At 33.2% G+C, this 14,055-nt stretch overlaps 1 protein-coding gene across 1 annotated transcript in view; it reads left to right on the forward strand.

Annotated features, from left to right (window-relative positions):
- Positions 1-1,207, forward strand: part of LOC111057202 (acetyl-coenzyme A synthetase) — a 69,864-nt gene extending 68,657 nt beyond the window's left edge. Inside the window, exon 11 of the mRNA XM_039429937.1 lies at positions 906-1,207. Coding sequence (XP_039285871.1) covers positions 906-1,111 — 206 coding nt within the window. The 3' untranslated portion in view covers positions 1,112-1,207. The remainder of the gene's footprint in view (positions 1-905) is intronic.
- Positions 1,208-14,055: the final 12,848 nt, after the last annotated feature.

The following is a 14,055-nucleotide window of genomic DNA, read 5'->3' on the forward strand; positions in this document are numbered from 1 at the left end:
ATGAAAACAGAAAGACAGACAAAAAAAGCAATTGACTTAAGAATAAAATCATACTACCTAGTATTTATACTAATGTACAATCCTTTAAGTGTGTCACCTGAATTTGGAAGAGAAATAATAACACAACCCGCCTTAGCGTTTTATCTACCAATGTTTTCACAAGAGTGTAGTTTGTTACATAAATAAACATAAAAAAAATTTCTCGGGAGAGTTTAGATATTATTTAATCGATTATTTCTCGAATTTAGATAGTTGATCCGGTCTGAATGAGGCTCTGGTACGAATCATTTCACAAACATTTACCGTCCCAAAATATAAACACTGAAAATTTTGGAATCTGGGTTGACAATAAAATATCGAAAAATAAGTTTTACACTCCAATATCCATTTATGAATTGAAAAACTTGAAAAGTTTTAAGCCACATGCACAAAATCACAAACAATGTCAGTATTTGATTAACATTGGTGTTGCTGTCCTTGTCTATCATTGGACAAGGCAGATAGCACTATCTTTTTGTAGCTCCTCAATATTGCAATATCGTTTCTCAACAATTTAGAAATATAATTAATTAATAAAATATTCATTCTCATTTATGAAAATATGTTGAATGATCATTTAGAAAAATATTCTTTCTTGACAAATGAAATATAAAAGTATAATTTATCATTTCTAACAAGAATGAACAGTTAATATTTCATTAGATTAATTAGCTAAATTCTATAGAAAGCAGAGGCAATGTAGAGAATCGGCAATGTTGTTCTCCTATCTTTCTCCACTGTTATCAACACGTGGACCTCACTATAGTTATTTTGTTGCTTTGTGCTTTCTAATAATTTGTTTGATCAATAATTGGCAAACATGAAGAATTATTTGTTTGATATTAATGTACGACATTTTTGTTCAGTACGAGAAAAGATCGGACCGTTCGCACAGCCGGACGTGATCCAGCATGCGCCCGGCCTGCCCAAGACACGATCCGGCAAAATCATGCGTCGCGTGCTGCGCAAAATCGCCGTCAACGACCGAAATGTCGGCGACACGTCGACGTTGGCTGACGAAAGTGTCGTCGAGATGCTGTTCAAGAACCGTCCTGAATCGCTAGCTGCTTAAGCATAATGCAACGTCTGCAAAATACGCAGCCTATCGTTCATAGCGAGGCAAACTGCTGTAAAAATAGGTAACGTAACTTACATAGTGAGCTGCTGTTCTATTACAGTATATAGCAACTGTAAACTAATCTATATGTGTAGGAATCAACTCCTTCAATGCCAAAAACTCAAAAGCTCCAAAACGTGAAGCAGCATGAACACACAAACAACAGCAACTTTCACTATAGTAGAATTAAAACCACCTCAGACTTGTAGGGATTGGCGGAGCAGGGAAATGGAGATCCAAATCAGTCATAGAAGCGCGGTTGCCAAGTTGACGATCAGACTCAGTCCATGCAATGTTTTCAAAGAGGAAACTAGGTAGGCGTATTATTAGGTGTTAAAGACTCAATAAAGTCTACAGAACGCTGTCCGCTTCAGTACGGCAACATCGCCGCTGCTGTATCCCTTCTTTCCCATGCTCCGCATAAACATCCTCAGAAGAAGAAATAATTTTGTCCGGTATAAAATGTGTTATAGATTACTAAAACTATTCGTCAGATCTGACAAGTGTTTTGAGTAGTTGGTGTTTAAGGAGTTGGTTAAAACACCCAGTTTAGTGATAAAGATAGTAATAAGCCAGGTCACATGATATTAGAATAGGCAAGTATGTACAGTTAGACTACCAACCGTAAGTGGATTATTGTTCTAACGGCCGGTTACACAAACGTCAATCAAATTTTGATCTATAAACTATTACGGTACTATTCACAGTTTCAAAAACTATAAGTGCTGTTACTTTCAAATGAAATTTATTTCATGTTTGTGTGACTGACACTATGATCATATTATTTTAAATTTTCATCAATCAACATTCCATTTATGACTTGAGCCTAAATATAATTTAAACAGAGTTTGTGTTTTTTGACACCAGAAATTTATCAAAATCTGAAACTTTTGCAAAGTCTAAATCAGATTATTACTTTCTGGGCATGTATAGAAACACGTATTACACCAAGCTTGGACAATTGGTTATTAAACCAATTAATAACAACCAATTGGTTATTAAACCAAGCTTTGGTTATTAAACCAAAGTTGGACAATTGGTAAGCAAAAAATGTTACTGACATTGAATGCAGGAAAACTACATATAGTAGAAATATTGCGGAATGCATTTGTGAGAGTTGATATTGTAATAGTAAAAAGTTATTTATCTACTAGTAGAAATAGTATCTATCTGGTAGCAGAAATTTCCAAATAGATTCTTATCTATTTACCACCAGCAATATTCCTAACAAATAATGTTTGCTTTGAAACAATAAAGGCTATGTGAACACTTTATACAATACTGCTAATATATATCAGCTCCAAATTTGATTTAAGCACGAAAAATGATTCTAAAATTGGATTTTGTGGATTTCAGAATCGCAGTGAATTTTAAATAATAAATAGAATTTAGTTGAAAGGTTAATTATTATCAACTGGAAGAAAGGAAGACTCAAATTGAACTTGAATCAAGGACTTTTAATTAGGTTGCGCTTGAATAATATTTTTATTGAATAGCAATCAAAGTTACAACAGTAAGTGATTTGAAGACGAATTTTAAAGATTAGAAATTTCTATTGTTCAGTTTTAGAAGAGACAATGTATTTTTATCGGATCGATCAAAGACAATCGACATCTATCTATATGTGATGAGAAAATCTATTTGAAATTTCATAACCAAGATAAGCTTTTAATGTTCTTGTTTTTGTAATAATTATTTCGCCTGATCTTGGCAAAAATTTGGCCAAGTCTAAATCGGTTTTGACGTTTTTCGAAGTAGTTTATATTATTTGGCTTAATCAAAATAGATTAAAACTGTGTTAGTCATGGAAAGTTATGAGCTGACACGAATAATTTGAAGTTCTATAAAAAGTAGATAGAAGCTTGTACAGAAGCATGGATATAAATTATCGCTATAGTTGAGTCAAACTCATATATTTTTATATAATAAAAGATGGCAACTGATCAAATATAAAAGAAGAATAAACAAATGAGACCGAGCAGATATTATCCTGGAAATACGTAACAAGTTTTTTTGGAACCTTTTAATTGAAACATTTAAATTTAAGGAAGCATATTACAGAACTCATTTGTGACATTTTTATTTTTTAAGAATCTCATTACAGCAATAAAAGCTGAAAGTCAATACAAATTGAAGATTATCCAAGCAGAATAAATTATTATAGGCTACTTTTCAATTATTAGTTTGACTGAATGTTATGTAATATTATTAGTATAATTAAATTATTAAAGGTTGTTGTACTTAAATTATGTATCGCACAACTATGTATAGTACTGCACAGACTTATCTATCTATATGTATAGGTATAAGATAATGAGAATAAAACTTATTGAATGAGCGTATGGTATCAGATTAGCTCCTAGTTTAGACGTCATTTGTATGTGTTACAATAACTACCGAACGCTTTGACCAATCAAATTCTAATTTTGAACACTTTGAGCAGATTTAACGTTGGCCAATAAAATTATCACACTTATTTCTGAGGCCTATAACTTTTGAGTCCATAGACTACATTGAGAATTCGGGAAATAACTTGCACAAAGTATTACCGTAATAAAATATTTATTTATTCAATTTTTTTGAAATGAAATAACACATTAGAAAAATGGACAGAATAAGCTGCTTTATAACATTAAACGCTTTTATAACTCAAAGAGGATAAAACCTCACAAATCTGGTAGCAGAATACTAAAATACATAAACTCAAACTGAATACCGTACTTGAGATATTATTATAAATGGAAGTGAAAGCACAACTTCGAATGGATACTCTCCAACTTACTTAATTAACTCTGTCAAATCCAATAAAACGTAACTAAATGCAACAACTTTATAACTGAAATCCCACAACCTCACAAATCTGGTACGGTAGCAGAATACTAAAATACATAAACTCAAACTAAATACCGTACTGATGATAATATAAGTATAGTGATAAGTAGATAAGATAATAATATAAGTTCAAATGAAAACACAACTTCGAATAGATACTCTCCAACTTACTTAATTCACTAAAACGTAACTAAATGCATCAACTTAACTATCTAAACATGACTTCTTGTTCAAGAAGTTTCTATAAAGAGATTACTATTATTGTAATCCACAGCCTATATAAATCCACAATCGACAAATATTAAATTATTAGGACTTGGAATAAAAGTATGTAAAGCTGCAGGCTTATAAAAATCTGATTCCAAAAAGGAAATTTGAAAATCTATTAATATTGTTAATGAGAAAAAAGTAATGGAACTTAATATTGTTGACGTTTGAAGGCAAGGGGTTATATATATTTTTAAGGATAAAAACCGTATGTGAATGTTATTCCACTCATAGTTCTTTATAGTGTTGTTTGTAAATATATTTTATTTTTATTGTTGTGTAGACAAAAAAAGCCTACACATGCAACACAATGCAAATATATACGCTAAGTAGATGTAAGCCAAGTTGATTAAGAAATTAGCTCAAGTTGATTGAGAAATCAACTTGAGTTGATAAATTAAGAAACGATGAAATTACATATCATTCCGATGTACTTACTTATCTTAAGATGTATATCTTGTGATAAATACATTCCGTTTTTGAACTGTTAGTTGAGTTGTTATTTTCATGTAGTATCTACTTCATCTGTATCTACTTTTAGTTTGGAATAATTAACTATCAAGGACATGAAATTAATCACATGCGACCAGAATACTCTGACACCAGACATATCGTTCGATATTATTAACAGTCAAGGTAAATCATGACTATAATAATCAATAAATGATGATTACTAAACAAATTGAACCTGATATCTAGTACAATCGAATGACATTTTGAGCCTAAATAATTAATTTAAACTTATATTATAATTAATTCGAAAAATACCAGAATACTCTGACACCAGACATATCGCTCAATATTATTAACAGTCATGTTAAATGTCATGAGTATTGTCAACATCAAACTATGTGGTCGTGGAGACCACATGAGCCGCGTGAGATCAACGTGTCACCACACTTTCCTAATCATTTTTCAGGTCTTGTGAAGAAATAAACAATATTCAAATGTTTGAATCTTTTCTAATAATATTAAAATATTAATTCACACATAATAAAGAGTATTTATCTTGAAAAAACAATCACTATCGGAAATCAGGAATTCACTTATCACTCTTTCAATTGTATTAGTTATTGAAGAATCTATTGGTGGATGTGCACTTGTAGAAGCAACTGGTTCGCCTACATTGGAATTTCTGACATTTTTTTTTTTTTTTTTTTTTGTTGAGGTTGTTCTTCACTGGAGTCATCACTATTTTCACTAGGTTTGTATTCATCAGACAAATAAGTATCATCTAACTCTTGAATATCCGACTCTTCATCAGATAATAAGTCCTGTAAAAGTTTATTTATACAAACTTGCTCGGATTGATAGTCACTTGCCATTTCAGAAACTTTTCACCATCACAATCACCACTAACAAACTTCATAGAAACACGTTTCAATAATTATTGAAAATAGGTTATCAATACAGAAGGAAGCTTCTTGATAGCAACTCCTTGTGAAACAAAAATATGTTATTGAAGCTAAAAAGAAACAGCTGATTTCATGTGGAATTAGAAATGTTTGAATTAGAAATGAAATAAATGGAAAAATATTATTTCAAAGGTTTAAAAGGAATTGTGATGGATTTTTACTTTTATGCAAAATAAAAATAGAACAAACACTCATATGACCAGGCCATGGCAGTTTTAGTACCTACTGGCCATGCACTTTCGAATAGTATTGAAATGCATAGGAAATGTGAAGCCACTGCGACATCACACGGCCTTTTCTGAAAGAAGTGCCTGTGAGTCCACCTTGGATTCACGCGGCCGGTGAGCTCAATACAATGTGAGTCCACTGTGGACTCACGCGGCAGTCAAAGTGTTAAGGCTCCACTTCAAGTATATGAAGAGATGCATGAATCTGCCTGATAATAGGTATCCGCATATTCTGCTCAAGGAAACTATGGAGAGGAAAGTGTTTGTGTACAGAGACTGGATGAATATGGAAACGGCTTATGGGGTCTCAGCAACGGAATTCCTTGCGGGTGATGTTGAGGCTCTTGTTATCAGAGTCACTGAGGGACTGAGAGAGGGATTCAGAGGCAGACTTCAGAGAAGCCAGCGATACTCCCTGTATCCAGAACTGACGCAATTCACAAACTATGTGTATGAACCAGTGGACTTCACATTGATTAAGTGGTTCATGAAGTCAAGGACCGAGCTCATTCGTCTCAACAAATATTCCCACAGGCAGGATGTAAGGATCTGTTCTCTATGCAACATGAAGGAGGAAGAGGATGTAGTCCACTTCATAGCCAGGTGCCCGGTGCTTGCAGAGTTCAGAAAGCGATACTTCGGAAAGACTTTGCTTGCGGTAGAGGAGCTGAAGACGTACCTGAATGGTGACAACTGGATGCTGGTAGGACAATACTGCAGAGATGCTTGGGCGTACAGATATTTCTTGATTCAAGAATTCAATTTTTAATCCATACACACAAGATGTACTATTACCCTCTCTTCCTCTGTAAAATAGTATTTTATATTCTTATTTTTTGTATATATTGTCTGTTTTTAAAATAAATAAATAATATTAAAATTCATATATAAAAAGCTTGCCAACACCTCCTGACGGCACTCAGCCAAGGAGAAAATGCTTACAATAAAAATGTATTAACATTTACTTGATTATTTTCTAAAATGTAATGAAATTTCGTTCAATAAAAGCCTTTATTATTTATTTATTTATTTATTTATTTATTAACAGTCAAGGTAAATCATGACTATAATAATCAATAATGATGATTACTAAACAAATTGAACCTGATATCTAGTACAATCGAATGACATTTTGAGCCTAAATAATAATTTAAACTTATATTATAATTAATTCGAAAAATATTTACAATTGCATCAATTTTCAATAATACTACGGCAGTGTTATGCCCCTTGGTTATCACTTATCACAAAACTATGTGGGAAATGTCAACTCAAGTTAAATCTCCTTCTAAGATTCAAAATCTGATAGAAGAATGCAAAATAATTCTAGCGTTCTAAAGTTTGAGCCACAAATGGCGACCACATGCTCTCCTAAAATTTAAAAATTGGTAAGAATATGGACACTCGAAGAGCTAGAATAATAAAATAGCTGTAAAAAGAAACTATGGCTCCCCTTCATTATTAAAACAAATTATATCATATATTTTACCAATATTTAAACTCTGAAGTTTGGATACTGACAATTGAATACATCCTCATCGAATTTGATTAATACAGTGATCAATCTTATAAATCTAATATGAAAATATAATTTCACACATAATAAAGAGTATTTATCTTGAAAAAACAATTACTATCGGAAATCAGGAATTCACTTATCACTCTTTCAATTGTATTAGTTATTGAAGAATCTATTGGTGGATATGCACTTGTAGAAGCAACTGGTTCGCCTACATTGGAATTTCTGACATTTTTTTTTTTTTTTTTTTTTTGTTGAGGTTGTTCTTCACTGGAGTCATCACTATTTTCACTAGGTTTGTATTCATCAGACAAAAATAAGTATCATCTAACTCTTGAATATCCGACTCTTCATCAGATAATAAGTCCTGTAAAAGTTTATTTATACAAACTTGCTCGGATTGATAGTCACTTGCCATTTCAGAAACTTTTCACCATCACAATCACCACTAACAAACTTCATAGAAACACGTTTCAATAATTATTGAAAATAGGTTATCAATACAGAAGGAAGCTTCTTGATAGCAACTCCTTGTGAAACAAAAATATGTTATTGAAGCTAAAAAGAAACAGCTGATTTCATGTGGAATTAGAAATGTTTGAATTAGAAATGAAATAAATGGAAAAATATTATTTCAAAGGTTTAAAAGGAATTGTGATGGATTTTTACTTTTATGCAAAATAAAAATAGAACAAACACTCATATGACCAGGCCATGGCAGTTTTAGTACCTACTGGCCATGCACTTTCGAATAGTATTGAAATGCATAGGAAATGTGAAGCCACTGCGACATCACACGGCCTTTTCTGAAAGAAGTGCCTGTGAGTCCACCTTGGATTCACGCGGCCGGTGAGCTCAATACAATGTGAGTCCACTGTGGACTCACGCGGCAGTCAAAGTGTTAGGCTCCACTTCAAGTATATGAGAGATGCATGAATCTGCCTGATAATAGGTATCCGCATATTCTGCTCAAGGAAACTATGGAGAGGAAAGTGTTTGTGTACAGAGACTGGATGAATATGGAAACGGCTTATGGGGTCTCAGCAACGGAATTCCTTGCGGGTGATGTTGAGGCTCTTGTTATCAGAGTCACTGAGGACTGAGAGAGGGATTCAGAGGCAGACTTCAGAGAAGCCAGCGATACTCCCTGTATCCAGAACTGACGCAATTCACAAACTATGTGTATGAACCAGTGGACTTCACATTGATTAAGTGGTTCATGAAGTCAAGGACCGAGCTCATTCGTCTCAACAAATATTCCCACAGGCAGGATGTAAGGATCTGTTCTCTATGCAACATGAAGGAGGAAGAGGATGTAGTCCACTTCATAGCCAGGTGCCCGGTGCTTGCAGAGTTCAGAAAGCGATACTTCGGAAAGACTTTGCTTGCGGTAGAGGAGCTGAAGACGTACCTGAATGGTGACAACTGGATGCTGGTAGGACAATACTGCAGAGATGCTTGGGCGTACAGATATTTCTTGATTCAAGAATTCAATTTTTAATCCATACACACAAGATGTACTATTACCCTCTCTTCCTCTGTAAAATAGTATTTTATATTCTTATTTTTTGTATATATTGTCTGTTTTTAAAATAAATAAATAATATTAAAATTCATATATAAAAAGCTTGCCAACACCTCCTGACGGCACTCAGCCAAGGAGAAAATGCTTACAATAAAAATGTATTAACATTTACTTGATTATTTTCTAAAATGTAATGAAATTTCGTTCAATAAAAGCCTTTATTTATTTATTTATTTATTTATTTATTTATTAACAGTCAAGGTAAATCATGACTATAATAATCAATAAATGATGATTACTAAACAAATTGAACCTGATATCTAGTACAATCGAATGACATTTTGAGCCTAAATAATTAATTTAAACTTATATTATAATTAATTCGAAAAATATTTACAATTGCATCAATTTTCAATAATACTACGGCAGTGTTATGCACCCTTGGTTATCACTTATCACAAAACTATGTGGGAAATGTCAACTCAAGTTAAATCTCCTTCTAAGATTCAAAATCTGATAGAAGAATGCAAAATAATTCTAGCGTTCTAAAGTTTGAGCCACAAATGGCGACCACATGCTCTCCTAAAATTTAAAAATTGGTAAGAATATGGACACTCGAAGAGCTAGAATAATAAAAATAGCTGTAAAAAGAAACTATGGCTCCCCTTCATTATTAAAACAAATTATATCATATATTTTACCAATATTTAAACTCTGAAGTTTGGATACTGACAATTGAATACATCCTCATCGAATTTGATTAATACAGTGATCAATCTTATAAATCTAATATGAAAAATACTTCACTAATAAATACATGAAATGAAGAACAAAATACAATGTCATGCAGTACATCATTACAATTGAATTGAATAAATCAAATTAATAAGATACTTATTAATTAAGCAGGTTTCTCATACTCACTGTATAACTATACGTTAATTGTTAACATGTTTGAATCAAACATACCTAATTCTTTTTACAAATTTACCTTTAGCATAAGAAATCGGATTCAACTAACTCACTTAGCTTGTAATAATTATTACATTATAATTCATTGACAACATATATTATTTGAATAATTTCTACATAGCCTAACCTACTTCATGACCTAATTTATAAAGACATCAACTCATATCATGTTTATTCAAATAATTGCTTCAATAATAATATAATTACTTCATATGCTAACCACGTGGTTACATTGTAAACTACATAATATCTACATTTCACTTCTCTCCTAACTATAATATATCTATATTGCTATACGAAATCTACATTTACCTGCCATCAACTTATCCTATGGCTATATACAAGGGTTAACACAAAACACAGTGGGTCATGTGGTTTCTATTGTAAGCGTGTCTGTGAATAACGTTTAGAATACTGTTAGCAAGTTTCTATGAAAGAATTAATTCTGTTTCAAACTATTCTGAAAAGAATACCACTGTCGTCTGGCTAGGTAGGCTATTCAAATGTATTCTTAATAATTTCGAGAAACGGTTCTTTCTATTATTCTAGCTCTTCGAGTGTCCATATTCTTACAATACAATATGTTCAGAGCACATGTTACAACAAATAACAGAAATCTACAATTTTTAAATTTTAGGAGAGCACGTGGTCGCCATTTGTGGCTCAAGTTGTTATCAAGCATTCTCTATTCTCTGAATTCTAAGAAATCACTAAGATAAGAAGATAAGTCAACTTTTACTACTAAGAAGAAGTTAACCATCAATCTTCATACTAAGTAGTGATGTAATGCATTTTTCTAAAGCCATTCTATATATTTGAGAGTGCTGCGGAGACTAGTAGTTTTTGAACAAAGCCGACTTTGCGCCACTTGTCTCCGCCCTGCCTGAGTGTTTTTACAGGCATTTCCGTGAGGCCCGTTTTTGTGACATGTAAATCACTGGATATGATTCTTGGGTTTACGAGTACGACCCATTTTCACTTTCAACAACATCTCCTAAAACGTCTGGATCCTTGTTACACTTTGTTCACGCTGCATTTAAACTCTAAGGCGTCACTAAAACGTCTCTCACGAAAAAACCTGTAAAACTCTCCTGCAGGGCGGAGACAACTGGCGCGAGTTCAAAAGACCCTAAACTACTAGTCTCCTAGTGCCTCAGCACTCTGCAATGTGAAATGGCTTCCGAAAAAAAATCAAAATTACTTTTGAAACAGACATTCTGACACAGGAATTCTCATTCAGGAGCTCTCCAAGAGAAACCTTGTATTTTCTTGACAAAATGCGAATTATGGCACAAGTATATTAATCAAGTACATTATGAAAATATATTTATAAACTCACATGAAAAACTACAACTTTTTCGTTCGGTGATACGCATCACATCCAAAATCTCAGTCTGGTCATGAATCACATACTAAATACTGGACTGAAACCACTAATCTTATTGAAGTAATATTCACTACCAAATAAAACATTCAAGCTAGCGTTTACACAGAATACTTGGAATATTCAACATTAATTTCATAGTTCAGTTGGTGAGAAAATTCAAAATTAAATTTTTAACAGTCTCTAAGAAGAATCCGAGATGACTCTCCAGTTGAATAGTTGAAAAATATAGACTTTGATTGAAACAAAATATACTTTCAACTTTTTTAAACAAAGAGGAAAAATCAAGATGCTCTAATCTTCTATGACCAGTTGAATATTTGAAAAAAAACATGGAGCTCAAAATAAAAACTAGAGGAACTAGTGATTGAGGTAGCATTACTTTGTCTAGTTTGACGACCGATCCTCAACTTCCTGTCATCCTAAACAAGGCGGAAAACTATTTTCGAGTATTTTTGCCACTTCAATTAAAATTCATAATGAAAAAAATGATCCAGTATCTTTTATATTTTATTAGTGCATAACATGTTTCAAATCGTGAAAGCCTTTTTGAAATGTCATGGCTATTATGTATTTTATTCGAAAATTTATTACATTTTCTACACCAAAATGAAATGGTATTATACTGAATGATATTCTAATGTATTTCGACTTATGGATTTGAATTTAGGCGATAACAAATATTCAGTGAAGGTTATTATATTCATTGTAGGCCTATAGGTTGGCAGGAAATTGAAGATCAATATTATTGCCGCTTCAATTCAAAACATTCAAACCTTATAACTATAATTCAAACCAAAATCAACCTTCACTGTTATGTCCTGTTCTTACTTCATGTCGATGAAAATAACATTACATGTTAACACATGACATTATTTTTGTAGTAAAAGTGGGAACCTAACCTAACTTGAATTAATCGTTGTCGTAGAATGAGGCTCATCTATTTGAAGTTTACACAGACCTCATATCATTTGATCCGGCCGCTACTTCGTCATTGAGTTCACAGAGCAGCCTCCGTCCCATGTACACATAGTTGCGGTAAAAGTTTACGCATCTCAAAGCCTCATCCATATTTCTGAAGTTGATTTTTGCGTAGCGACTGAAATAAAAATAATATATAAATGTCAATAGTAATAAAAAATCAATATGAATATTAATATCTGGTCACACATTTTTGATTGAGCATCCCACATTTGAGATCCTCCAATAATACAGAGTGAGGCATCATAATTTCATTTTCTTAATGCTTACTATTCAGTTAGAAGATGGCGTAGCGCGAAGTTAGTAGTCTAGTCACTTTCGAGAGGTGGTTTTTGAAAGTTTTGTTGTTGCACAGTTCAGTCGCCATTATGCGTTGGACCAGAGAGGAGTAGGCCTATGCTTTTGCTGTTGAGACCTACTTTTTGAGTGGCTGTTCCACTCACGAAGCACAGAGCTTTTTTCAGGGCCTTTCGGAATCGGTTTAATTATCCCCGTTGTGCCGTGTTCCAGGCCGGAAAACGATTTTTTGTGGAATACTACATTTAGAAAAACAGATAGTACAACAAAACAAAGATTTAAACTTGCACGGTCCATTAGATCACGTGAAAACATTGAGACAGTGAAAGCTTAAATTTTTTAAAAGTTTTTTTTTATATTTTATTCGTCAAGAAAATATATTCTTGAATGATTAAATAATAAATTTTCATAATTGAGATTAAATATTTTTGTAATAAGATATTTTCGCCACACTGCACAGAAAGCAGCTGTTTTCCAGTCTCTACGTAGATCTGAAAGACCTTGTTTGCAGACGACGTCAGAAAAGGGTTTCTTTTCCGGTCTAGGCCAGAAAGTTGTCTCTTTCCAGCCGCTCATGGAAGTAGTTAATAAGTCATCCGCTAGATCGGCGAGTGTCCACTTTCATCATCAGCTGAAGTCGCCATGATTTCAGTTCCAGTGAAAAATATATTATGGTTAGTCGAGACACTCAAGTGATGCTTGATGAGGAACTGTTGGATGCTGTTTCGAAAATTGATATATCTCGATGCAAGATACCGATAATCAGATGGATTGATGGAGTTCCAGGGAGCGGAAAAACACATTTAATTGTTGATAAACATCGACCAATGGAAGACCTCATACTAACTCAAACAAGAGCCGCAATTAAAGGAATAAGATCAACTATACAGGAGAAACACGGAAATGAATTCAACTCAATCATCAATTCAAATTACAGAACCGTGACGTCGTTTCTAATTAATGGCTGCCACAAAAAATATAAGCGCGTATTCATCGATGAAGCTGTCCTTATGCACGCCGGCTTCGTGGGATTCGTCTGTGAGCTGACAGGCGCAGACGAGATAGTACTGGTTGGAGACTCAAACAAATATCTTACATCGAGAGAAGTGGTTTACCAGCAGTCTGGAAAAATATTTCTGTTTTCGCGGATCCGGATTCCTACCAATCAGTAACCGACAGGTGTCCAATGGATGTGTGCTGTCTGTTGTCTAACCACTACAATGATATCTGCAATACAAATAAAATTATTCGATCAATTGAACCAACAATAATTAACGGAGAACCTCACAACCTACAACCACAAACATTAATCCTCACATTCACGCAATCAGAAAAACAAATGGTACTGGAAGCTGTTAAAACAAGGCTCCCGCTGGCTCATTAACAATACTAACTATACATGAAACTCAGGGTTTAACGTTTAGAGATGTTATCCTAGTGAGGAAAAATACTAAACTACTCAAGATTTACAATAGCATCC

This window comes from Nilaparvata lugens, chromosome 6 (genome assembly GCF_014356525.2).
Source record: "Nilaparvata lugens isolate BPH chromosome 6, ASM1435652v1, whole genome shotgun sequence".
Lineage (NCBI taxonomy): Eukaryota > Metazoa > Arthropoda > Insecta > Hemiptera > Delphacidae > Nilaparvata > Nilaparvata lugens.